The following is a 26,918-nucleotide window of genomic DNA, read 5'->3' on the forward strand; positions in this document are numbered from 1 at the left end:
TGTCTTAAACATTTCCAATGATCCGGTTCCTATGCATTCTTTGACAAAAGTGACGATTTTAGTGCAATGAAACATATTTACGGTACAAACTGGCAACCCAGGACAGTAGCTAGCTGAGGAACACATCGACCTGGCTGGAAGTAAAGTCCTCTACCGTTTTGCCTTTAACAGCTTCAAAAAGGATATATTCCATATAAATCGGTGATCCCGGATTATGTCGGTAAGTATTAATAGATAAGCTACATTATTATGTGCTCAACATAAGCGGTTTTAACAAAATACTGGCGTAAGTGTACTATGTGGTGCAGATTTTTTTTTCTTAAAGATGGCGACGGTCAATGGTTGTTAGCCTAGCGACATCATGGCTACTGGCTATAGAAAAACAATATTAGCTGTTGGCACATATTTAACTTCTCTTTCCCAAATTACGGCTTTGAATCTAAGTGAACCAGCCAATTTCCACACGCTAAAATGTACAGCATTGAGTTGTGTACATAAATATGTATTTGCTCTGGCTGTAACTGTAAAGTTAGCCTAATAAAACGCCATTCAGTACCGCTAGCTCGAACATGCTTAGTACCTGTTATATGTTCATGATGTGTTTTGAGATAATAGGTTAGTGAATGTGTGATGTTGGACTAAAATCTGGACATTTGTCAGTCATTAAATAAGTGTATTGACAGTTTCTTTTAAGTTTTTGTTTGTCTAAAAAAAAAAATTAAGTCATATAAAAGGGCAACCCAAAAAACTCTAAATTGATGCTAAGACTGTGTACAGAGCCTGAAATTTAACTGTTTAAGAAATTTTAAAGGCTGAAAGTTTGGAGTTATGTCGCCAATTCAGATGGAAAAGTTTGATAGATTGTGACCCAAACTTTAAAAAAAAAAGTTTTATTTCAATAGTGCTTAATATTCTGCGTTTTTGTTTAATATAATAATCATTAACAGCCCAGTATTACTCTAGTTATTCAATTAAACAAACAGAAAATCAAGTGCATGACAACAAAGAAGTGTTCAGCATGTGTTGCTTTTTAAATAAAATACTATGTCAAGTCCAAATATTAACCTAAAAATTTTAAATAAGAGTTAAAATTGATGGTTACAGCATTTTCCATTGTTAGTGGAATCCGGCAGTTATTTATTCAGCGGATGAGTTAGTAGACTGAAATTTTGAGATTTAGTGCGCGACAATGATGAGGGCCTAGTTAAGTTTATTAATTATACGAAAAAAAATCACAGGAGCTTATTGTGATGAAAACTCACGATCAGGAAAATAAAGAGTGATAAGAGTAAAGCAAACCCTTTAATATTTACGATACTGCTATTATTTCTGGTCTGTCAGCACTTCACGCTATTGTGTTACTCTGGAGTCTATTCTTCATAAATAGATTGATCTGCTACTGGCTTTACTTTTCAACCCATTTGTTTCAGGCAAGTGATGACTCTGCAGAGTTGAACAGATCAAGTTCTCCAGTTCATCACAGAAGAAAGCACAGCATGGAATCTTCTAGGTCGCCCCGATTCTCCAAACACCACCATTCGCGGTCAAGGTCTCGTTCCAGGGACCGAAAACGTAAGTGCTAAGAAAAGGTACATAGTATCTACTAGGAAGGTTTTACATAGCTGGCGATTAGATTACAAAATATTATCAGTAAAGTTTTTCAAAATGCCTAAAGTTCTTAAAATATATTGTTATGCAAGCATTTTACATACGGTCAGTTGTCGATTCCCCTCAGAGCCTTTCTGTATGTGGGATTGTTATGCAATTGTTGCCAAATGGGTTCCACTACTTACATTCTGATCAGCTGGAAAAACTGCATTCTGTCTTTTCTAGGTGACAGAAAATACAGACGAAGTCAGAGCAGGAGCAAAGAGGTAATTAATATATTCATTTAATTGAATGAAAAACATTTTTAATTTGATTGTAAAGCACCATAGTTGCTAGTTTTAGGTCATGGTGAGTATTTGGTGCCTAAGTTCAACATTTTTATGATAGAATAGCTCAGAACAAAAAGAAAGGACTACAGGCTCATGTCAAAAGGACATTTTTTGCCCTCTTAATGCTCACATGTATCGCAGGAAGCTTGTGTCCTTGGATATCTGTGATTATTGTAAACATATAAATTGGTAAAAAAAAAAAAAAAAAGAAGAAGCTTTTTTTCCTTTTATTTTTGTTAAATCCTGTGTGGAGATCACATGATAACATTTCTACAATAAATCATACTCAGCGTGCTAATGCACGAAGAGACTGAACAGAGGACCCTGCTGACATAGCAAAATAATATGCCTACTACTGGGACAGGTAACTATCTGCCATTCAAACTCCTATTTGTCTCACAATGTTTGTAGAAAAAGTGGCATTAACTCTTGTCATCTCTTGCAGCTAGGAATGGGCATTCACTGAATCTCAAAATGCTTTAAACTTAAACACAAAACCAGTTGAATGCCCATCCCTATTTTAACCTTTAAATTGGTCCAATTCAGTGTTTAGGTTTCATTGAATTGTTAATGAATTTTTAACACTGATTCAAAGTTTCTGCCTTGATAGTCAGGGTTTAACATTTGCATGCACATCATTAGGGTCATTAAGTCTAGCAAAAAGTTCCAGAAATGCTGGCTTCATTTGTTATTGTTGCTATTCTTTGGTCACCTTATCAGTGCAACCAAAACAGTGCAGTCATGATCTGAAAATTATGATGTTTTTTTAAACATGGGATTCGAAATGACAAGGTCAATTCGTCTTGTCAGATTTTTTTTTTTTTTACAAACCTTTTGCTCTAAGCCATGGTACTAACTCTTTTTGTTGCACTATTTTCCTGAAAGAGACAACTTCTTCTTAAAACAGGCACGAAAAAGGGATTCAGAGAAGCCATCAAAATCTCACAGAAAATCAGACGATCACCAAGAGCAGGAGAGACATCCAGCAGAGAACGGAGAAGACCGATCCAGACGGAAGGAAAGGAAGTCTTCGAGGGGGCGGAGCTTGTCCAGGTCACACTCAAGAGAGAGGTTTGTCCGATTGATAAGCAGCTATTTTCACATGCAATTTGTCTTGTGACAGAGAAGAGAGAAATACTATGGGTTATGGATTTGTTTTTCTTCACCCAAAATATTACCTGGGTTAAGGTAATATTCTATCAAAATGACAGTCACAAGCTGTCTCTGAACATACCGCCATGTTTGAGACAAAACCAACAGCTTGATTACTTTTAGAAAGACTTTGTCATTTACTCCTGCAAAATAAAATGAATAATATTTACTGTGGATATTACAGTGGAAATATACAAAAACCACTGTGCCAGACTTCCTCTTTCAACATGTTTTTCAGTTTATTCTGACAGATAATAAACTTTGCTAGGGGCATTCAGTTAAGCCCTTAATTGTTTATATCACTGGCAGGTTTTAGGTCTAAAGTAACCAATCCGACTAATCAACTCCTCAACAAAATAATGGCTAGAATACATTATCGTAAGTGGCAGCTCTAATAAAATTATGGCTGGATTTGTGTTTCTTAACTATTTATTGACAGTAATTTGTTCATTTTTGTTTTTCACTGCAGACGGCATCACAGCAGAAGCAGGGATCAGTGGCGGTCAAGATCGCGCAGCCAGGACAGGAAGAAGAAAGCTAGGTCTCGTTCAGGTTCCAGAACCAAACATCGTCACCACAGCCGAAGTCGTAGCAAAAGCAGGTGAGTGTTATAAAATCAAATCATTTATTGTAACTCTTACAAATTTGCGCAAGAGAGTGGAGGTACCCAAACTATTCTTCCTAATTATCCATTGATTATTGCGTCAGGGAGCGAAAGAAGAGGGTTGAAAAAGTGCACAGAAAGAGTCTAAGCAAGTCTATTAGTCCGCTGGTCTTCCGTGGGCGAAACACAGCAATGGATGCACAAGAGGCTTTAGCCAGAAGGTAAAGGAATGTTTTTGTTAGTTGAATGTAAATTAACAAGAGTTTGTTCTGAGGCTTCTGTGCGTCCAGTTCTTATAAAGACTCGAGAATCATGTGATTTAATTTTTTTAAAAAAGAGAAAATGAGGTCAATGGTTGTTGTTGTTTTTTTTTTTTGTTTTTTTTTCTTTCCAGACTAGAGAGAGCCAAGAAACTACAGGAGCAGAAAGAGAAGGAAATGTTGGAGAAACAACAGCAGCAACAGCACGAAATGGCTGCAGGTGATGTATTATTGCTGTGTAAGCGTTCACAGTGTTGGATCTTTTTGTTCAGATTCTGGTGCTAATGCTCATCGTTCTGTCCTCAGCTGTGGCTGCCCCCATTGCAGCTGCTGCTGCGGCGGCCGCCTCTAACCCTGCCCTGAACGTGGCCGCCCTTTTGGCCTCTGGGACGCAGGTCACCCCTCAGATTGCCATGGCTGCACAGATGGCAGCCCTTCAAGCCAAAACCCTCGCAGAGACTGGCATTGCTGTGCCCAGTTACTACAACCCGTCTGCTGTTAACCCCATGAAGTTTGCCGAACAGGAGAAAAAGAGGAAGATGTTATGGCAGGGGAAAAAAGACGGGGTACGTTTGTTTTCCTGGAAACTTGTAAAAATATTTGACGATTGCTTACCAAAATACTTATATTTTTGTTTTGTACTTTCTAAGGAAAAGTCACAAACTGCTGAGTTGTGGGAGAAACTAAATTTTGGAAACAAGGACCAGAATGTTAAATTTCGCAAACTAATGGGCATTAAGGTAAACCTCTTACTTTCTGTCATATTTTCACCACTTTTTGAGTTTTAAGTTTAGAGTGAAAGGATATTTTACCCTCCGTGTGTTTGCAGGGTGAGGATGATGCAGAAGCTACCAAACAACTCAACGATGAAGGCTTAAAGACTCTTCAGAAGCAAGAGGAGATGTTCAAGAACCTCGATGTTCAGTACGAGATGGCTCGATCTCAGACACACACCCAGAGAGGAATGGGACTTGGCTTTTCGTCCTCTTTCTCTCGTGGGATGGATTCCATCTAGTGCCAAACCTCGGCGCTCGTCCTCATCTCGTCACGTAATTCATTGCCAGCCCTCGAGCTTGCATGGATGTTGCTCTGACTCTGTATATTATTTATAGACAAAAGCCTCGTAAATTGTAACATGTATATAGTAAGATGCTGAGTTTGTCTCAGCGTTTATTAATCTTTAAGTCCGTGGGGAAAAAGGAGGAATTATCTTGACTGGTGGATGAGAAGTTGAAGTAGATATTTCCTTTTAATAATGTGATTCTTTTTTATGAAAAACAAATATATTGATGTGTGGTTGTCGGAGTACGATGTGGTTTAAGTTGACGCTGTTTACATTCATCTAGCAAAGGACACAGTAGCATTTTCGGAATCCCCCATTTTCACTTGTCATTGGGGAAAATCAATCATGGGTGGTTATAAGCACTTGTCTCCTTGACTGCTTTGGATAGAAATGAGTTTGAAATGTTTCACTCATTCATGAAATAAATCTTGTGTTGAAAAAGGTTTCATGCATCACTTTGTGTCTTAGAAAACCACATCCAGATGCTAATGTGTTATATTGATGTCATGAATGTTAAAGAACAGTTCTGAGTTATTTTTTATTGGATGACCTAACAACAGATTCTGCTACATTACTATGTCTTGGGGAGAAAATGGATGTTCATTGATATATGAGCACATATTTATGAACAGGTTTGTTCTTCATTGAGTGAGGTAACTAAGTTGTACTCAAGTAAAGGTTGTACTTCATAATATCAGTCAAGTAGATGCAAAAAGTAGGGTACAGTAAAGCTACTACTAGATGTTTCTTTTTTTCCCAAAACAATTACTAAATAACTAAAATGTAACCATTAGTCAACCCAGACAATATCACAAAGAAAATCAGAACTGGAATGTAGTGTGAAACATTTTGGAGTCCTCTGGACTTGATAAAGAGTTATATAAAGTAAAGACCATTTATATTGACTATTGTTGAATAAAGTACCATGGATTCAGGTGACCTATACCTCTAAAATCTGGTTATGTTTAGGGTTCAATTGAATATAAAATATTTTAGAAGCATTTTATTAAAAAAACTATTTTGTCTCTTTGCCAAAACAGCAGATGTAGCCAGATGTAATTTTTCAATAAAACCAGAGCTTAAAAAGAAAAGTTTTTAAGCAGGAGCAGCACAGATCACTCACTTTTTGTGGACTGTTTATAGTTAATCCAATGTGAAAAGACATGAATATAGTTTAGTTGAGTATTTGTTTATTTAAGTCAGTGCAATAAGATATCCCACTTTCTCCTGATATTGTGTGCAATATTAGGATAAGTATTCAAGTAAAGCAGAGTTTGAAGACAATTATTGTAAAACTAATGCAAAACTCTGGGACTTGGAAAAATGACTTCCTATTCTTTGACACAAATTAACAAAAAAACACCATATAACTTATGTTTGGCCAAAATCAAGTTATATTATAGAATAGTATTTCTATGAATGACATGTTTTCATAGACAGTTTATAAACCAAACTATAACAACGATCCTGCAAATTTAGGACTGGAAATGATATATTCTTTGGACAGACGTGCTTTATACAAAAATGCCATCTATAAGAATTGTGCAGATATTATGTTGGTTGCTCTATGGAAATCCTCTCTCATTTACATATAAGAGTTGAGTAGAGCACATGAGCGACACCGGTAATGAGGTTATGGTTTGCAAACTCCAGAATAAGAAGCAGGATTGGATATTCGCTGCGTCTCTTTCCTTCAGTCGACTCATCGCATAAGCCCATCCAGTGCAGCAGCAGAGTCTGCATAGCCTCTGGAAACAGTTCTGCAGCCAGCTCCTCTGCAGGTGGCAAATCACTGATCTGTTCGATGTGCTGAACTTTAAAACTCTCCACTTTCTGGCTGATGCTGCTGTTGGCTGCATGAAAGCGCTGCCCAAGCCACCGTCCTATAAAAGTAAGCATGTAACTGGAATACACAGAGTCTTTAGTCCAGTCTTCAGCGTTCAGTAGTGCTAACACAGCTTCAGCTGCATCCTTTTCATCCAGGCTGCCATTCATGTATCGATCAATCTTCTCTAAGAGCAGCAACATAGTTTCCAAGCGATCTGTGCAGCCTTGAGGGGGAGAGCGAAGTTGGTCATCCAAGTGGTGCAGTTTTTCTCTGAGAGCGGCTACAGTGGGATGGATCTGCTCGGTTTGGCAGCTTTGTTTGGTGAAAGTACAATAATCATGATCTGCTGCTGTATCGGCTGTGTCTTCAGCAGATGCATGCATGACATTCCCGTTAATCTGGCTCAAATTATGTCCAGGTATTTCCAAATCTCTGTCGCTTGGATGCGCTGGAATGTCAAGCTGCACATTGAGGCTGTAATTCATTTCCAGCGGGCTTTCGTTTATCTGTGATTTCCAAACATCCTGCGACGAAAAGACAATCTGAATTATATGTTAAACATGTCCAGTAAGAGTCAAATGACACATAAGCCACTCCTCTTGTTTCTCGAAGATGTTTCAGCCCTGAAGAAGTCTTTCGGCTGAGAATTGAAACGTCTTCAGGAAACACGAGAAGTCTTAGGAGTGTTGCAGACAAAGCAACTGAGAAGCTACACAAACATATCCTAAGAAATGTACATACTGCTATCATTAAATAAATATAATTTTGAGCTTTTAATTATTTTTAATACTAACATCTAAAGACACTGCAGATTTTCTCTAAGCAACACAGGTTCAAATATAAACATATCCCAACTTACATATGGTGAAAGATACACAGCTAGATAAGAAATGGCTCACTTTTTAGTTTATGTAAAATTATGACAAAAACTGTGGAAAATAATATAATATCAGGTTAGTGTGCATGCATTTGTACCTGGAAATTCTCCAACACTGCAAGCTGCTCTTGCTTATTGTATATTTCGAAGGCTAAGCGGAAAAGTCCTTGGATGCTGTAAAACCACAAGCTGTTATTTGCAGCAGGAACCCTCAATCCCTGGAATCTGAATGCTGCAACAAACAAACAACATTAGGTTAAATAAAGTCAGATAATAATAGCCGCCACTACCATAGCCATGGTGTTGAGATTTTCATTGGACTTTAAAATGGAGTTGTACATTTTACCTGAAGAAAAGTGTACTTTAGTGGCAAGTCCTTTCTTCGCAAACTTGGCATGGTACCTGGGATGGTTTTCCACGCGGATGTCAGTATTGGACAGGAGATCAGCTCCTAAATACAGAGGAATTACTGGATCCTGGCAAAATGGAAACGGAAAAACGGAAGGATGTTATTTGACTGCAGTTAAAATAAAAATGTGTGTTTGACCATTGTAACACAAACTTAAAGTTTAGATATTGACTTTAACTTAATATTAATCAAATTACGCGACCAAATCAGAAGATTTTACCTGCAGGCAGCTGCTCAATCTGAACGATGTTGGATTCACTAAGTAAATAAAACGAATCTTCCGACAGCCTCCTTCCCACTGAGGTAAAGCTAACGGGGCAGGTGAACAGCTTGACATAACTACAAGCAAATAAATAGCTTTTCTCACGCTGGCATTATGTGGCGTATCAATTGAATGTTTACGTTCTTCTTCTTCTTCGTTCTTTCTTCTTCTTCTACTCGTTTAATGGTGTTTAGCAATAGATGTTTTAGCGCACTACCGCCACCAACTGGAAGACAAAGTTCTGAAGAATACGGCATGCATTTCTACCAAGAGACCCCTCTGCCCTGATAATCTTGACAGCCGTTAGAATTACATTCTTGCACTGTTTGTGGTCTGTTAAACGTTTAATTTGACTTTCTATTATCAATGGATGAAGAAAAAGCAAGACTGTTTCACATTGTTTGACGTCTATTAAACTGAAATACGTGACTGGGATTATATGAGCGAATCCAGTCAGAACACGTGACAGGAGAAGAACCAATGAACGCACAAAAACGGTTCGTTTCACGACCGAACTTCCGTTTAGCTAGCGCTGAAAGGCTAAAAATGGCCGAAGTTGATTTCGGAGACAGTGAGCTTTTCCAGCAACTCGAGGACTCTGTCCCACCGGTCTCCAGACACATTCACTTCACACAGGACGATGGAGAAAACGAAGAGGCGAGCGAGCTCCGGAGCAGGCTGGAAGAGTGCGAAGATAATATCGAGAGGCTTTCGGAGGAAAATATCCTTGCGTCAGTGTAGCATGTTTGCTATCACTAGCCCTGGCTGCAAGCTCTCGAGCTGTAAAACATGCGATTGTTTACTCTGCGTGCCTCTCTCTGTTTCTTTAACTGTTATCTCACATAAAGTATTAAGGCGGAAGCTCAATATCCTGACACGACCGAGGTAATCTTCTAAGTGTAAACCAGACTGTCCACTTTAGTTAAAACGAAACCTAACCAAAGGCACATTTCTGCCTGCTTCACAGCGGCATCACAGTGGAAGATATCAACATCGACGGGCCACTTCTTCAAATCCTCTTCACCAACAATATTATATCAAAGTAAGTTCAATATTGCGCCGTTCAGAGGGGCTCATTAGAGGACAGCAAGATGGGAAACAGTCAAGTAGAAAGCAACATTTGTGTCTTTTTGGTTCTTCCTGTACTTGTAAATAATCTTTAAGATCTTTACTGGACAAAATAGATGTAGAGACTATGTTCATTTGCATGGTTGGTTGCTTCTGTAGATGTTAGCAAATAGACGCATTTTGACATTTTAATGAAACAAAAAGGCTTATTTCAGATTGAACAGCTCAAAACAAAGGTGGAAAAAAAAGAATACTAAATAATCCTTCTCTTTAAGACAATGTCGCCAAGAAATCGAAGACTGCATCTGCAGTGTCATTTTGAAGCACCAGAAACCAGGAGATGAAAAGAAGATATCAGTGTTTCACATGAAACCACAGGTATTTACCTAGAAATGTATTGTATTTTCAACGTTGTGTTTTAAAGGAATAGTCCAGGGATTTCTAAAGTGTGATTACACTAGAGAGTTGTAAGCTGTGGTAAATCATTATATTCATTTTAATAAACAAGTTTTTCCTGCAAAACATTTTGCGTGGCATGGGTTAGTGGCATGACTTTTCAAAAATTCATTCTTAGGTAAAAGTAAAGTATTTCTCACAGATGATGATTATTTTTTACAATTTAAAAGTAAATCTATAATAACGAAAGCTGCACTTTCATCTTAGCAGCAGGCTTTTCCACGCTCGAGTTTTAGGATCATCGGAAGGAGAAATGCAGACAGCTGGCTGCCTTTGTGCCATGGTCAGACCAGAAAGATCTTTGAGCCTTACAGATATAGAATGTAAAATGTAGTTTAATTCGCTTTTAATTTTCTTAAAAATTAAATAATAATCGGCAATAATTATTTGTGCATTTGTATATGTTTAAGTGGCTATATTCTGTTTCAGACTCCAGTCACAGATGAAATCAGATGTCATAAACCAATAAATCGCCTTTCACAACAGAATGCAAATACAATGTGTTAAGTCTGGGGCTTCTTCCAGAGTTTTCTTGTTGTTTGGTTGTAGCCCAACTACAATGTGGGGTGTTCTCTGTGTTTGAACCATGTTGCTGAAACCACAGATTAATCTGTGTGAAATTAAAGGTGCATTCTGCTATCGGAGCAACAAGTGCCAGAGTTTTATAGGGACATGTTAAGTGTGTGCTTATTGTAAAATTTAGTTAATTTGCAAACCAGTTACTTTGCTCTGCTACTTCCAACTTTGGCATGTTTCATATTATGTAAATTTATTGTGTAGAAATCATTGGTTTTTCAAATTACAACCTAATACAAACATGCCAATGACTTAAAGCCTCACAATGTAGCACTTGTATGAACCGCCATGACGTTTTTGAGTTTGGAGTTGTTTACACAAAAGTCAATTTGGCTCTTAGTGCCTCTCAGGTATCACTTCAAGCCATTAGTTTCAGCCTCATAGTCCAACTAATACAAATTTATGCTAAATGAAGACTCTGAAATAATAATCTACTGTAAGGGAAATATTGGCTGCTTTTAACCTTTTTAAATTTAAAAATCCATACATCTCACTTCAAATAAACTTCCACTGAAACATGTTTCACTTTCTGAAGAATTCAGCTTTTGCGTTGGATGAAGATCCTGAGAAGTTGTCTTCCAGTAGTGTGAGAACTACAACAGAAGCCTTTAAAGTAAGTGCCTACATTTATCTCCACATAAAGCAGAACATGCTGTCATAAGAAAAGGAAAATTGTATATTATTGCACTATTTTGTCTCTTAGGTTGTTGGGAGTGTTTTATATTTTTCTACCTTCAGTGTTGACAAACTTGGACAGCCTCTGGTGAATGAAAACCCCCAGCTGACTGATGGATGGGACGTTCCAATGTATCTTTGAAATGGATTATCTAGCATTTTTTCCAGAGATTTTTTAGAACATATTTCTAGATGCTTTGGGAGTCGTTTGGGTTTCAAGAAAAACCTAAAACAGAAAAATCAATAAATGACTATTCATCAAATTTCTTTAACTGTTGTATTAAAGTATATTTGATCAATTTTTTTTTTAAAGTAGAGCATTTTCCTGAATTGTTACACAGCTACCAGCAGGTTTATAACCAAGTTGTTGGAACAGATGGATTAGAAATGGAAATTAAAAACAAAAGGTGAAAGACTTTAATTATTTATAAATTTTTCAAATTTGTCTACTAAAATGTTTACATTTGTGGCATGATTATTTTCACAGACCCAAGTCTATGTGTTTCAACTGTGGCTCCAGCGCTCATCAGCTCAGAGATTGTCCCCAGGTACTCGACTGGAGCGACTAATATGGCAGGAATGCAAGTAAAACTCTCAACATGAAAAACCACTACTTAATTTTCTGCATTTATACTTTGTCCCCTCCCTAGCCTAAAGATATGGCTGCGATAAACGAAAGAAGAAAAGCGTTTAATCAGAACCAGGTCACTCAGAGCAACCAACGTTACCATGCTGATGAAGTCGAGGAGCGCTTCGGGAAATTCAAGCCTGGAGTCTTAAGGTAGGATTGAGAATTTGTGCAAACCAAAAGAAACAATGATCACATACAACTTCCAATAAAATCAGACAACACATATTTTGTTGTCTGATTTTATGTTTATTATGTTTCATCTTGATTTCTAAACAGTGAGGAGCTGTTAGCAGCACTGGGAGTAGCCGGTAACACCCTCCCTCCTCTAATTTATCGAATGAGGCAGCTGGGTTATCCACCAGGTTGGCTCAAAGAGGCAGAGATGGAAAACTCTGGCTTATCACTCTATGATGGAAATGGTATGTTTTCTGTTTGTAATCATGTTTTCCTTCTGTATTTTTTTTTTCAGATAAAATTAACATGTATTTTGGTTGCACAAAATTTGAACTTTGTCACAAAGTTTTTCTCCTGTTTTTGCAGTATCAAATGATGATGTCGGCAGCACTTCACAAAACATTTCTTACGATGTTTCCAAACTGGTGGATTTCCCTGGCTTTAATGTGCCTGCACATCAAATTAAAGATGTAAGTACATTTCAAACCAAATGCTATATACTGAGAGCTATTTATTTTTAATCCATAGGTACTGTAGTTTTGAATTTGAATTTGGGGGGGAAAAAAATCTAGATATTTATTATTGCATTGACTGCACAGTTTTATTAAATTTGGGAGTTCGGGATAGATCTGGTGTAATTGCTCTGCATTTTTAAATTGTTATAATCTTGTCTGACTTCCAGGAGTTTATGCATTATGGTTCGATTCCAATGCAGACCAGCCACATGAAGCAAAACTATGCAGCCTACCTTTCCAGCAACTTCCCTAAGGTAATGCTTTGAGTTTTGACTTTTCATTCTTTATGGCCAAACCAAACTCAACAATATCAAATCATCCATTTCTTCTGTACGCTTTCATGCACTGTCCGCACCAACTTTCTACAACATAAGGACACCAATAGCGTAAGGCTTTTGAAAGGAAGGTTCTTTGATAAGGCCGGATAACTAAATTATCACATATATCACGATAGAGATGTAATCTTTAACGTCAATTAGAATGTTCAGTAATTTCACTGAAGTCTGATCCAGAGCTGCAGAGCATCCTAGGAGATGGAGGCAGACAAAAGGCTTTAGCTGCTTCACATATCAGGCCCATTAAGCAAGGTTGAGCAAGTAACTAACTTCCTCATCAGTTATCTAGCAACTCACTTGCTCTATGCTTATCTAGCAACAACCTGTTTAGTAGCTTGGGCTGCAGCAGTTTCAGGTCTTGCCGTCATGCCTAATAACTGCTTAAAAATGGAAAAATAACAATGTGGAATGAAAGGAGAAAAGGAGTGGAACAGCTCAAATCAAATTGTAGGTAAAACCAGAGAGATGATGTGACTATTTTAGCAGTATTTCAGATCAGAAAACCTAATCAATAATCATCGATATTGCCTGATATGAAACCCTTACCTGATACATTTCTATGTATTGTCCAGCTATACTCTTTGGAATTGGAAAACATTATTGACTTTGTGAGGAACTTGTTTTTGGCTACACTGCTTGATCAAAGCCCTAAAATCTCAGTTTTCTTTGCCAACAGCCTGGTGGCTCCTGCAACAAAAGGCGACAAGAGTTTGACTCATCCCCTCCTCTCAAAAAGAAGACTAAGTCCAGCCCAGATCAAAACTCAAACAGGAGCTCGGATATGGACATTGAATCAGGTATTGCAACATTTCCTAGAATTGATGTTAACTTAAGTCTTGCCGAAACTCAACTTAAAATGCAGAATAATACTCATTCCATTGTGCTTTTCCCAGATCCAGGGACACCATATTCATATCGAGCTGGTGACTTCCAGTTCCAACCACCCCTACCTCCAAACTCCCCTTGCTACAGCTCACCTCCTCCATTACCTCTGGGCACTCCTCCCTCCACGCCTACTCGCCCACCTCTCCCAAAAGGGACGCCTCCACTGACTCCCACCAACGGCTCTCCAGCTCTGCAGAGACGGGAAGTGCCGCTAGCAGATGAGACTGTCGAGGCAGCAGAAGACGATCTGACTCTGGAGGAACTAGAAGAGCAGCAGAGGCTGATCTGGGCGGCTCTGGAAAATGCTGACACAGCCACAAATAGTGACAGTGGGACACCGGGTTTAGGTACACCTGTTCCCAGTTCGCCCAGTACTTCCACACCAGCACACATTGACACAGAAATGGAAGATGTTGATGAGAAGCCAGACAAGGTGAGACCTGCTGAATCTTGCTGTGACAGTGAGGATCAAAAGAAACCGGCTGTACAAGAGAGTTCGACTCCAATCTACTGGCCCATAAAAGTAGACGACGAAAGTCCTCAGAGCCCTGATGTAGAGTCTGTCAAACTCCAAGATGACAGCCCTGACAGGCAAAATGCAGAGATCCTCAATGAGGGGGCTGGAGATGTTTTGTCTAGTCATGAGAAGATCATAGCTGTTCCTCATCGGAGCAAATTTGCAGCCGGCATTGTTCAATTTGAAGACACCCCTGAATACACGGAAGTAGCTGAAGCTACTGGAACGTACCTGAAAATCAGAGACTTACTAAAAGGTTCCCCTCGAAGCTTGTCAAAGAGAAAATGAAATGTTTCATATTGATTCAGAACACAACATGGACATTTTAAAACCAAAATATCTCATCCTCACTAAACTTGATCATTTTTTCATCTGTAAGGCTACAGGCAGTTTAAATTTCTGCTGCAGTAACATAACCTTTTTGTATGTTTTTTAATTTTTTTATGTAAATCGGTATAGTGTTTCATTTTTATATGGTCATGTTTAAGTGACTTTTTTTCTTGTCAAATTTGGATTGCTTTGAAGGTCTTAAGTAAACATTCTTGTGTTCTCACTTTCTGTCTATATTTTACTTTTTTGCTGACATTTTTACTGGGATGAATAAATGGTTACAAAGGAACTGAACCACCAGTCATGCTTGGCCTGTGTCATGGCAATCTTTTTGACCATTCCGGATTTTTGCCGCAGTGAAATAGAGATCATCCATCTATCCCACAGGAGTCAAACTGCAGTCCTGGAGGGCCACTGCCCTGCAACTTTTAGATGTACCTCTGCTGCACCACACCTGAATAGAATAATTAGGTCAATAGCAAGGCTTTGGAGAACTTATTGACACAAGGAGGAGGTAATTAAGCTATTTCAATACAGTGTTTTGTACCTGTGCCACATCTATAAACTGCAGGACAGTCTTGTCCAGACTGAAGTTTGACACCCCTGATGTCTTTTCAATCAGAGATCAAGCCTGAACAGGGTGGTTGAAGAGACATCTTTAAGAGACATAGTCCTTATAGTGACCTCTGAGCCTGTTTCTAATCTCCTTTTTCAAAGTAAAAGTAATTTGTGAAACAGCTCACAACCACAGACCGCTCCAGGTCAGCGGTCTGTCTTTGCAACAGGTGGATACATTTAAATGTGTTGTCTTACAAGTAGGATGGAGAGTAAGTAACTAATGGGTCTATGTAACCAACAGCTGTGGTCAGGAGACATGGATTCTGCCTGAACGCAGTGAGATGCAAGCAGCTGAATCCACTGTCCTCTACAGGGTGGCTCAGCTCCAACATCTCAGAACGGTGGCACTAACATAGCCTACATTTTTAACTGTATGTCTTTATGCTTTGAAGCAATAAATCATAGTATTTTTTTTATTCTATTTTCCAGAGGTCATCTCAAGAACCCCTTTGTATTTATGACCAACAGGAAGGGTGATAATGCTAACTTTGGCTATCAATAGCTAAAGTGTAAAATCTGGTGCTGGTTATTTCCACATGCATGCCATTGTGGTTTAAACAAATGGCATGCATGTTTAAATTCAAATTTAAATTCAATACTAGAAAATATTGATATTAAATCTCTTGACAACTGAATATGAATTTGATAAATATTACATGCAGAATTTAATTTAAATCTGCTAAATTACATTGCATACATCTGTGTTTTTCAACACTGCCCTGCATTTCCCTGCTTCAGCACACATATTTTCAATTGATGGCTGATCAACTGGCTTTTGCTGAATTGCAGTCAATTAAATGGGATGTGTTGAAGCAGGGAAACGTCTAACAACACGCAAGTCAGTGCGGCTTGAGGACCAGGTTTGAAAAACACTGGCATACATGAAATATTTAAACTTCATATCTGATTGCTTTATCTGCACACTTAAACTACAAACCAATTACTTTGTTTACTAAAGCAGTATTAGTCCCGCCCCCTGACTTTAACCCGGAAGGCTGAGAAATAAAGCGAAGTTATGATAAACTAACATCGGGTTCCAATTTAATTAAAAACGTTAACTATTCATGCAATTGTAATATGTACAAAGTTTTTTTTTTGAAAAAACTAATTTCACTTTGAATCTTATTTGTTGGAACTGATTAACATGTATCTAAGTATCTTTTTTAATTTAACTTAAATTATTAATTGAAGGATTTATTCACGTGGCAAATATTTGCGGAGTGAGTGTTTGGTCTTGTTTGAATAGAACATCTTTGGTCAGCACCCACCCTGACGTTCCTGTTGGCCGTTGAATAGGCGGCTGCTCGTGCGGGATCAGAGCAGTCGTAGTTTTCTACTTAGCTAGCTAGCCAGATCTTTTTTTTCCCCCCTCCTGAAGACGGAGCCTGTTTGAGAGCGTATCGGGTCAGTAGTAACTCCCACCGAGATTGTGTGTTTTTCCGCGTGTCTCTCGGTCCGTTTGTGTCCGATTGGCAGGATTGGTCACACCAGGAGAAAGTTGTTCAGGTGCTGTTGACGTTGACTTGAGGTGTTAGTTAAGCTAAGTAGCTAAGAGCTCTTCCGTCCACCGGCTTGTACCGCTCGGGCCTGACGTTACTTAGCAACTAATCACGTCTGTTTGTCAGCGGGATATCGGATTGGGGATTCGAATAAGCCGGGGAGGTGACAGTTAAGGCAACAGACTGCGGAGCTATCCACACAGGTGATCCTATCTCGCTGGTCGTAATGCCGACGTTCAACTTGTGACAGCAGCAGCGTTCCTGTCTGGGCTTCGCTGACATTGCGGAGTCTTTCAGACTTGAGGAATTTGTTCCGCTCGCTCGGCTCACGACGTTTTTAAGGTGAGGGAACCTTCTGGCCGTTTTTAAACGTTAGTTGTCTCCCTGGAAGCGAGCTGTTTTAACAAGACCGTAAGATGAGTTAGCTGACATTTTTGGTCGTCCATCATCTGCTTCCAGATGTGCCACCTCATCGTCTGATTCTAATCCGTTAGCTTCAGGCAATGAGGTGAACAAGTTGTGCTAACGAGCCATGTGTTTGACCGAAGACGAAACGCATTTTGCTGAGTGAAAATGACACCGAAAGACTGTAATATGTCACTACAAGCAGATGTGCTATAATGGACTTTGGAACTGTGTTGTGGTTTAAAGGTCTGATTTCGGCTTTTATGATTTTGCTTTTCTGACTCAGAGAAAAGCAGCTTAGTTTCTGTTGGACTGATTATTAAGGCTGCCGTGTGTTTTTGCCAAGAATGTTTACCAGTTCCCTTCCTATTTACAAAAAGAACATTAGGGTGTCTACAAGCTATTATTGTGTAGATTTGATTTTCACTATTCATCAGATTGTTTTCATTTGAAGAACAATTCACAAAAATGTAACTGTCCAAGAAACTCATTCAAGAAAATACAATATTCTGGTTGGACATTATGTCTTATGTCTGTATGTTGACTGTGAGGATTCATTTCAAAACTGATGAAACCTAAGACAGAATCTCACCCTTTCTGCTGCTCCTCTTTTTCTGTTGTTTTCTTTTCTATACCTCTTCTGTCAGTGCCAGCAGGGGCCTATGTAATCATCCCAGCAGATGTTTCCTCACTGAGGAAGAGCTACAGTTTGGCTTCTGACAACAAAAAGGAGTGGGAAACACTTCAGATTACAAATCGTTCTTATTTTTTTAGGGGGGGTAAGACATTTAAAAAACATTTCTTTCCTTCCAACTGAGGTAGTAGACGTATACATCAACAATCATGGGTTGTGGAGGTGTCCTCCCTGACGTAGCGAACTTGCTACACTTGGTTGCTTGTTCATTAAGTCACAGGCTAATATTAACCCACTGAAGGACACTGTGGAATGAAAGCTCACTGGTTTGTGTGACAATTTCCACTTTCAAATTAGACGGCAGTAAACAGCTCTTCTACGTTGTGAAGACAACTGTGTGGACAGTTTTTCATCTTTAATTTTTTATTCAGGACTTTGGGGGAGGTTTTCAGAACTACTACTTGAGCCTGCACTATATTTTGACCCTCACTTTAAACATGAAGGCTGTCGTCACAATGAAGAGGTTCAGTTCAGTATTCTTGCCATGCAGGAGATTCAGTTCTGTTTTGCAAACTACAGTCTGTCTCTATTTACATTGGCCAGAAAAAATAAAAGGCTTTTATTGACATTACTTCTTAGTAACATTTTCTATTTTAGTTTTGCTTGGGCTTGCAGGACACAACAGTGCTACTCAAAATCAAGAAATGTCTAAAAAGAAAAAACGGAACAGAGCGGAAAAGGGAGGCCTCCAAAGAGGTGAATTCATAAGATCTATGAGGAAATTCATCTAGTCAGGAAAAATGTTATCTGAGAACGGTATCTTGGAGACTTAAAAGAATCAGCACAGTAGAGGTGTAAAAGGATTCTCTGGTGAGCCCGGTCTCCCTGTACCTCACCACTGATGAGTAACGGCTTGTGACAAAGGTTATATTTGGAAACACAACGATTCTGCCAGCATTATAATTCCTGCTTCAGTTCTGACCGGCATTGTTCCTCCACTATTTTGTCCAACAACCGTGTCAACGGAATTTAAATTTAAGTCTTTTTAGCCTACAGTACATGCAGGTCTCCCATTTCCACACATAGTCAGCCTGTGTTTTAATTGTATTTAACTGTGCCACAGTAATATGGTTGTAGTGTAGCTTAGTTTCTTGCACATCTTCTGGGTCTAAAAGTTAAAGGTAATGCTGCACATGTGGTTTTTGAAGTACTTCAGACTGGAGCTTCAGTCAAATGCTCTCGCGTTCATTTGGCTTCAACGCCTAGAAAAGAAGTCACATCTAAAGCAAGATGATGTGGGTAAACATGCAGGTGGACCGCTTAGAGAGAGATTATTGGTTTAATGCAAACTGCAGACCTCAGCTGATGTTGTTTGGGTTGCTGCTTCCCTTAAATCCAAGACTTTAGTCGTTTAATAATCCAAAAGTGTTGGAAGCAGAGAGAGTTTCTTTCAACCTATTTATGTATTCTACCCGAAAATATGACGCTTGACCTTTTGTCTCTTGAAAATTTTACAAAAGCACTGGAATTTGGCTTCAGTTCAGTCTGTAGATTAGACCGGGAGTCAGAGGCAAAAGATTAACATTACTGGGAAAATTTTCTGCTAAAGTGGATCATCTGTAGTTGACCGCATCAACTCACCAATCACAGCTAAAAAGTCATCTTGCAAAACTTTCAAGGTTTGTGTTGGACATTAGTTGAACTGACACAAGCATTTTGGCAGTTTTTTTTAAATTTTTTAAATTATCATTATTTTGGTTGGATTAAAAAAAAGAGAGAGATTCATTACTTCTCTGACCTCCTTTTGAAGGGAGAGGTCTGACGGAAATCACTCATGACACATAAAGCGAAAACTGGAACACTGCATTCAGACCAAGTCATGCCTGTAGATGGCTGTCCTTTCTTTCACAATTGTCTTCAGGGAGATTTAAGAGCTTCTCTTTGTCCTGTCCAACATTTTTTTTTGGTTTTTGTGTAACTGTGTCGCATGAGGCAGCAGTCTGAGCAGAAGAGTCCAGACATCACAAACCTCTATTACGTCCTCCACCCATGACATGTAATCTGTCCAGCAACTTTTGATTCTTTCCTGTGGTCTCCACCCATTGCCACTCCTTTATTGTTTTGATAGTTAAAGACGGTATAACTCTTTAGCGTTTTCATGATTGAAAGGTATGTTTCTGTTTTTCTTATCCTGCTGAGCAAAATTTCTGTGGTGTGAACTATTGTGGTATTTTCCTGGGAGGGGAGTGTAAAGCCTGAAGACATATCATGCATGTTTAATGCTATGTCGTCACAAAATTCAAACTTATTTTTTTGCTCTGTCAGAAATGATTTGCTCTTTCTATGGTGTCATGAAAACTACAAGAGGACAGTCGTAACTATGGGTTGAGGAGAATTAATTTCCTGTGCTCAGCTTTGCTTCATGTTTTCTTGTTTGTTTAGCTTTCACTCATCAGGAACATCAGTGTTCCTGTTCCTTTTTTTCTGTTTCCCTCTTCTGCTATATCATTCTCTGTGTAAAGCAAATATTCACATGAATAGCTCCAGAGTTCTCAGTAGATTGTCTTGAAATTTATGTCAGGGAGACCAATACCTGTTTTATTCTATCTTTAATGCAAGCATTGTGATAAACAACAAGCAGGGGCTGTGACAGAGCCTTACTCTGGTTGGTGTCTAACAGACGGAATAATCTGCTGCTGGTGGTCGTGTTTCAGCTGTAATCCCGTTTTAGAAAAGCTGCCAGTGAGCCATGCATGATTTTAGACAGCAGAATGATTGAGTGAGAGAAGATTTCTAGATCAGTGTTGCTTCTCATCGAGGTCACATGATAATAAGTTCACAACGTCTTAACCAAAGGCGGCAAATCGGCTGGCCTTTCTGACAGGATATTTTTAGACCCATGATTTTGTGTTCTGAGAAGCCTGTTGTCATAATAGAGACACAATGCTTGTGGCAAAATCAAAGTCAATGACAGTGACTGGAGGATATTTCTGCTTGGTATTAGATTGTTGACTTACAGTTTACGTTGTAAGTCCATTATTGATCTGTGGCTCGACACGCACAAAAAGAAATCCCCAAAATATTTTTAATAGATTTTTGTTTTGTTTTGTCTTTCTGTCTCTGCAGGGTCCTTTTTTTGTAAGCAGAATCTTTCCTCCCTTTTCCCCTTTTTCCTGTTTTTTTATTTTTGTTGTTGTTTTTTTTTTGTTATTTTTTTCACCCCTTCATTATTTGAGGAAAGAACTGCTTCACCATCACAGGCCTGGAGAAATTTGTTTTGATGCTTTTGAATCAGCCTTCACCCACTGAAAGACACAAGCTTTGTGGGTCGGATCACTGCAGGAAACATGAGCACAGCCAAACCCACTGGGATCAAAGCTCCGACCAAGATAGCTAGACCACCTGGAACTGGAGCCCCAAAGACCAACCCACCCACAGGTGTAGTATGAATCAGCAAAATGATTCCTTTTTGGCTTTTAGTGAAGGTTCTTCTTGAAATGTGTGTTTTATACTATATTGCTGAGTTTTGCAAGCTTGCTAAATAAATTAAACTGTGTAAATTCTTCTTCTTGTGCTTATTTACAACCCAACAACTGAATATGCTCAGATCAAGTTGTCCCTGGCCTATCTTGATTTCTAATTTTCTTATTGCATTGGAGACATTTTTCCCTTAGAGTTATAATGCATAAAGAGGGAAAAAAGGCAGAATTTCTGATGAATGTAGCAAATTTTAATCACTGAAAATGAAGGAATTGTAAGATCATCTCAATTTATGTCAAAAGTATATATGCCTACATTTCATTCTATACCTGTGAAACAAAAATAGAAAAAAATGCAACAATGCACCTCTATGCTTGGGGAGGAGAGGGTGTTTACTGCCTTATATTGATTTAAGTTCTTGATTTGGTTGTATTTGTATTTCCATTTATCCCAGATCAGAATATTGGCAGACTCTGACTCCATCAGACTGATTGACTGATGGATCTCTGACAAGACTGCATAAAGAACTCAATTGGCTGTGTTTTTCTTTTGATCCAAGTCATTGACTTAATGGAGAAACTCTGTTCTCTTTTTGTAAATGCAGCTAAACCTGGTGTGGCTGACAAAGCAGCTGTTGGAGATGGCAAGAATGCTGAAGACGAGTTCCAGATTGGGGAGAGAGTATGGGTGAATGGAAACAAGCCAGGCTACATACAGTTTTTGGGAGATACGCAGTTTGCTCCAGGAAAGTGGGCAGGAATTGTCCTGGATGAACCGATTGGGAAGAATGATGGGTCTGTGGCAGGGGTGCGCTACTTCCAATGTGAAGCCCTTCGAGGTATATTTACACGCCCTTCCAAGTTGTCCCGCACAGAAGGGGATGCTAATGGGACCCAGACTGCACCACAAACCCGCGCATCATCTCCCACCCCGTCAGTCGGAAGTGTGGCCTCCCAAACCCCTGCTGCTAAATCCACCTTGCCCTCAAGTGCTACCACTGCCAAGAAAGCCTCTTCTGCTGCACCAGCTACAGCAGAGCCTTCTAACCTGGCAAAAACAAACAGCGGCTCCGTCTCCAACCTCTCTGAGAGTGGCTCTGTCAAGAAAGGGGAAAGAGAGCTGAAAATGGGCGATCGTGTACTGGTAAAGTTGGTTTCCGTTGCTGCTTTTATTTTTTCTTTATTTCAGGATTGAGACCTACTTGTGATCCATGCCGCTTGGTGGCATTCATATTTGCATGGATGGTAACCTTGAAGCCACATGTCTCATGAAACTTCTCATACCTTCACATTTCTAACACTTTTCAGCTGTTTTAAAAGCATTTTACAAAGTTAATTCCCATCACTAACTGTTTACAGTGCTTTCAGTCTAATTAAGTGCTGAAGAGCACTTTCCTTCCTCCTCCAAATTCCCTTTTTTTGTCTCTTGTTACCACCTGAAGGCTGTTTAGCATTTACTCATCATTGCCAAATATAGCTTCTTGAGATCTTTGCTACTGTAATTTTTTTTAATTTTTATAACCATTCATTTCCAGTTTGAACATCCAGTTTCAAGCTTAAACATGTTTGTTTCTGTTGCTTTTATGGAATGATCTCGCTCGAGGTTTATTAGCAAGCAAAGCGGATTGCTTTTTAGGCTTATCTGTTGAGAGGATTATGTTGGCTAATGTTCGGTGTTTTCCTCTCAGGTTGGTGGCACGAAGGCAGGAGTGGTGCGTTTTCTTGGAGAAACTGATTTTGCCAAGGGCGAGTGGTGTGGTGTGGAACTAGATGAACCTCTTGGAAAGAATGATGGGGCAGTGGCTGGCACTAGGTATGAAAGCCACATGATTCACGAAAGACTAAAAGAAATGTTTTAACAAACCACACACCTTTTTTCTACAGTTGAATTATTCTCTCTTTGTTTATTTTTGTCTCTAGATATTTTCAGTGCCAACCCAAATATGGCTTATTTGCTCCGGTTCATAAAGTCTCACGTATTGGCTTCCCCTCCACAACTCCAGCCAAAGCAAAAACAACAGCTCGAAAAGTAGTGACCACACCAGGCGGGCTGAAGAAAAGCCCCAGTTCCTCTTCAGTCAGCACCATGAGCTCAGTGGCGTCCTCCGTCAGCACCAAGCCAAGCCGAACAGGCCTGGTGAGACGTCACCACACTTAACATTGAAATCTCACTCTCACAAACTTGTTTTATTCGGTGCCTCGCTCAATGGTCATGCTCGTTTTTCTGTTTTACCAGCTAACTGAAACATCATCTAGGTATAATCGAAAGATTTCGGGCACCACAGCACTGCAGGAGGCCCTGAAGGAGAAGCAGCAGCACATTGAGCAGCTAATGGGTGAGAGGGACATGGAAAGAGCTGAGGTGGCCAAGGCCAACAGCCATGTTAGCGAGATGCAACAAGAGATCACCCTGCTCAGAGAAGACCAGGAGCAGGTTGGCTCACAAATGACAAGTTTGGACGTTGGATTCTATGCATTTTTTCAGTCAGTAGTAAGACTCTTGTTTTTTTGGTTTTGAAGATGGAGTCAAAGATGGATCAGCTTCGTTCCCTGGTGGAAGCTGCAGATAAGGAGAAAGTAGAACTACTAAATCAGCTGGAGGAAGAGCGCAGGTAAGAATTGTGTCTGAGACGAACACACCTTCACGTCAGACACTGTTTCTGAGTTCTGAGTTTATTATATTTAATTGTTTAACAGGAAAGTGGAGGATCTTCAATTTCGAGTAGAGGAGGCTTGTATTACCAAAGGAGACCTGGAGGTAAACTTACAACACATAATATCTCTGAGGAAAAATGCAAGATGTTCAACAAAAATATGGCAGGAATATTCATTTTTATTATGGACAGTTAGTTTCAATTTTTAAAACGTCTATACATTTTTACAAGTAGCATGTGCTCTAACATCAAGTATAGTTCAACTCAATATCTTCATTTAAATAAAATCTATTTTTAATACTTGATTTGAAAAAGCTAATTAAGTTTTTTTCCCCAATGTCTCCCCTGCAAGCTGATTCCACGTGGAATTAACTAGCATCTTTTGTCACAGAGTTGCAGTCTAGGTAGTTCAGTTCATTTGCGTTTACTCTTATCCGCATAGAACCACATACTTGTCTCGTTGATTTGAATTGGCAGTTTCTAGCTTTATCAGCTGTTAGCAGATATGCAGTCAAATGAAAGTTAAAAAAAAAAAAAAGGATCCAAGAAGAGAGGAAATGGTTGCATAACCAAACCCAATCTCTATCAATCGACCTAAACCTGTTATTGTCAAGCATGAGTCAATTATAAACATGTTGCTACTCACAGGAAAAGGGATTAGCAATTGGTTTTAAAATTTGCTTTTTCTATCAGTATGAAAAACAACTTGTTTTACTATTTTTAAGCATTTTTAGTGCATCAAATTTAAACAAAAGTCCCGATTGAGAAGGTCGATCAGCTGAGGGACATCTGTGTTTTCTGTATCTGATGAAAGGATGCATCTGTTTCACAGCGCTATGCAGAAAATCATATTTATCATCCAAGATTGAATTAATGATAAAAAATAAATAAACTAATAGGGTTGGAAGTCCCCTTTTATCTCTGCACTTGTATTCTAAAAAAATTTTGTTAAACAGAAAATGTTCCATTTAAATTTTACAGCTACTTTAAATGCATAAAATGAAAACAATATTACCAGGCGAAAATATAATTTCTTTAATTTTAAACTGTTAAAGTTGATGCTCAGCTGTAATTTTCAGTGCCTTTCTATCCAGCTATGTGACCTTATGACTTGTTTTTGCCTCCCATCCTCGTCTTTCATGTTGGTCCAGTGCTCAGCATGAAATCACTGGATGCTCTCCTGTCATTTCACTTCACCGACATGAATCCCTCCAGGCTGTGCAGCCAAGCGTAACGTCTACTCAGTTTGACTCACGCTTTAAAGTTAGTTTGACTCAAAGTAACTTTAAAAATAGCAAATAAATTTCAGTGACATAAACCTTTTTTTTTTTTTTTTGTCCATAATCACGCCTTGCTTGGTTCTGTCCATTTGACTAGATTCTAAACTTTTGCTTTATAGAGGTTTAATCATTTCAGACGAGGTCCAGAAAATACATGCGATGGATCACTGAGCATTTATTTAATATAACTTCTATTTTGATTTTAATATAAAATCTAAAGTTATGGTGAGGTTTATCATGTTCACCCAGAAGTACAAATATATTTTCTTTTGCATAAAATCATTTATTAATCTCGTGCAATACTGGGAAGTCAAAGCAAACAAATTCTGTGTCATAATTCAAAGCAATTTCTGTTTTGCAAAACAATTTTTAAGTCTCAAGTCTTGCACATGCTGGTTAACTGCTGGTTTATTATACTTATAGTTGAAACAGCTTTGGCAACCAAAAGAAATGTTTTTGTTTTTTTTCTGGCATTAAATCAAGACTAAATGTGGACATTTTACCTTCATGATGGAGAAAATGTCTGTGTTAGAATACATTGACCTTACAGTGCCTTGCAAAAGAATTCATACTACCGAGTTATATTTGATGGACCAAAAGAAAGTCGTGCATTGGTGTGAAGAGGAAGAAAAATGCTTCTCCATTTTTCTTTTTCAAAATAAACTCTAAAATATGAGAAGTGTATTTGTGTTCACTCCCCTGAGTCAACTCTTTGTGGAAGCAATGTTTTCTGCAATTGCAGATCTTTTTGGATGATTTTCTTCCAAATCAGACTGAAAACTTTGCCGACTTTCCTTTTTTTAAGTCCATGGCTCCAGTTCAGTCAGATTGGGTCACTGTTTAAGAAGACTAAATTGGCTGGTTTGGATTTTGATTGGTCCACGTAAATATGATTTGACCTGAACCAGTGGTTCTCAATCCTTCTTTGAATGTTGAGGAAGTAAAATAAAACAAAATCTTTTTTTTTCTTTCACTTCTCAAAATGTACCATTTCTTGTTGGTCTCAGACAAAATCTCTGTACAACAATGATAGTTTATGGTTGTAACGTGACATGAATACTTTTGCAAGTTGCTGTAAGTTACAGTTTAGTTCACTGGCTTTACTACTCATGAAAAAGCATTGGTTTGATTTACATGGTCATTGTTGTGTATTAATCATAACAGTTTGCTTTATTCACCAGGTGTCGGTTTTGCATGTTTATGTCTACAACTGCCTGCTACAAACTCATTCCTATGCTTGTCCTGCACGCCCATAAACATGTTTGTATTGTATTTGCTATTACCCATTCACAAGAAATGCCCATTTGCAGCCATTTTGCCTCGGCATAAAATTCCTGCATGTGGTGTCTTCTCCTTTCCACCCATTTACGATGTACCGCGCCCATCCAGATCCAATTCCCAAACCTTTCAGTTCGTCACACACAAACACACACAAACACAACTCACTCAACTCTCTCTGCTGTTTCCCCTCCCTCTCTGTCTGCGTTGGGCTGGCATGTGATGGTGGCACTGGTGTGTTCTCTTCCTCTCCTCCTTGTTTACTAACAGACGCAGACCAGACTGGAGCATGCCCACATTAAGGAGCTTGAACAGAACCTGCTCTTTGAAAAGACCAAAGCTGAGAAACTCCAAAGAGAGTTAGAAGACACTAGGGTAATGAATTCTGCTTGGGAACGGGGGTGCTGCGTTGGGAGAGAGGGCCTGAGGCGGGAATACAGAGCAAACAAATGTTGAGGTTTTCAGAGGTATCGGTTACGCTTAGTGTAGGTTTGTACATGTGTAAAGATGTGATTTT

At 38.9% G+C, this 26,918-nt stretch overlaps 4 protein-coding genes across 9 annotated transcripts in view; 3 read left to right on the forward strand and 1 right to left on the reverse strand.

The window, feature by feature from the left end:
- The first annotated feature begins 103 nt into the window (after positions 1-103).
- rsrc2 (arginine/serine-rich coiled-coil 2) lies at positions 104-5,459 on the forward strand. 2 transcript variants are annotated; one of them, XM_055049257.1, is made up of 10 exons: positions 104-220; positions 1,431-1,572; positions 1,834-1,874; positions 2,845-3,008; positions 3,559-3,690; positions 3,798-3,914; positions 4,088-4,173; positions 4,260-4,519; positions 4,604-4,693; positions 4,783-5,459. In XM_055049257.1, exons 1-10 carry the CDS (start codon positions 215-217, stop codon positions 4,966-4,968), a joined length of 1,224 nt encoding a protein of 407 aa, XP_054905232.1. In that variant the 5' UTR covers positions 104-214; the 3' UTR covers positions 4,969-5,459. The 2 variants fall into 2 exon arrangements, with proteins under 2 accessions (XP_054905232.1, XP_054905233.1); XM_055049258.1 differs by lacking the exon at positions 3,798-3,914.
- Positions 5,460-6,186: 727 nt separating this feature from the next.
- Positions 6,187-8,676, reverse strand: si:ch211-110p13.9 (uncharacterized protein LOC562347 homolog). The gene is made up of 4 exons (XM_055048749.1): positions 8,351-8,676; positions 8,068-8,197; positions 7,820-7,953; positions 6,187-7,368 (listed from the first exon to the last, which is right to left on the reverse strand). Exons 1-4 carry the CDS (start codon positions 8,465-8,467, stop codon positions 6,598-6,600), a joined length of 1,152 nt encoding a protein of 383 aa, XP_054904724.1. The 5' UTR covers positions 8,468-8,676; the 3' UTR covers positions 6,187-6,597.
- A 117-nt stretch (positions 8,677-8,793) lies between these two features.
- zcchc8 (zinc finger, CCHC domain containing 8) lies at positions 8,794-14,858 on the forward strand. The gene is made up of 14 exons (XM_055048747.1): positions 8,794-9,113; positions 9,235-9,277; positions 9,360-9,434; positions 9,736-9,838; positions 11,028-11,105; positions 11,196-11,299; positions 11,509-11,574; positions 11,655-11,715; positions 11,818-11,948; positions 12,075-12,217; positions 12,339-12,442; positions 12,655-12,741; positions 13,499-13,619; positions 13,716-14,858. Exons 1-14 carry the CDS (start codon positions 8,873-8,875, stop codon positions 14,510-14,512), a joined length of 2,154 nt encoding a protein of 717 aa, XP_054904722.1. The 5' UTR covers positions 8,794-8,872; the 3' UTR covers positions 14,513-14,858.
- A 1,598-nt stretch (positions 14,859-16,456) lies between these two features.
- The window catches only part of clip1a (CAP-GLY domain containing linker protein 1a), a 28,001-nt gene continuing 17,539 nt past the window's right edge, over positions 16,457-26,918 (forward strand). Inside the window, exons 1-9 of one of the 5 annotated variants that reach the window (XM_055048742.1) lie at positions 16,457-16,576; positions 20,837-21,148; positions 21,795-22,333; positions 22,878-23,002; positions 23,110-23,326; positions 23,426-23,623; positions 23,710-23,801; positions 23,887-23,947; positions 26,672-26,776. In XM_055048742.1, coding sequence (XP_054904717.1) covers positions 21,058-21,148; positions 21,795-22,333; positions 22,878-23,002; positions 23,110-23,326; positions 23,426-23,623; positions 23,710-23,801; positions 23,887-23,947; positions 26,672-26,776 — 1,428 coding nt within the window. In that variant the 5' untranslated portion in view covers positions 16,457-16,576; positions 20,837-21,057. Of the gene's footprint in view, positions 16,577-16,614; positions 17,014-20,836; positions 21,149-21,794; positions 22,334-22,877; positions 23,003-23,109; positions 23,327-23,425; positions 23,624-23,709; positions 23,802-23,886; positions 23,948-26,671; positions 26,777-26,918 lie in introns of those variants that run through there. The other 4 variants (XM_055048745.1, XM_055048743.1, XM_055048741.1 and 1 more) reach the window with 4 other exon arrangements.

Source organism: Poeciliopsis prolifica, unplaced genomic scaffold (assembly GCF_027474105.1).
Source record: "Poeciliopsis prolifica strain line A6 unplaced genomic scaffold, Auburn_PproV2 SCAFFOLD028, whole genome shotgun sequence".
Taxonomy (NCBI): Eukaryota; Metazoa; Chordata; class Actinopteri; order Cyprinodontiformes; family Poeciliidae; genus Poeciliopsis; species Poeciliopsis prolifica.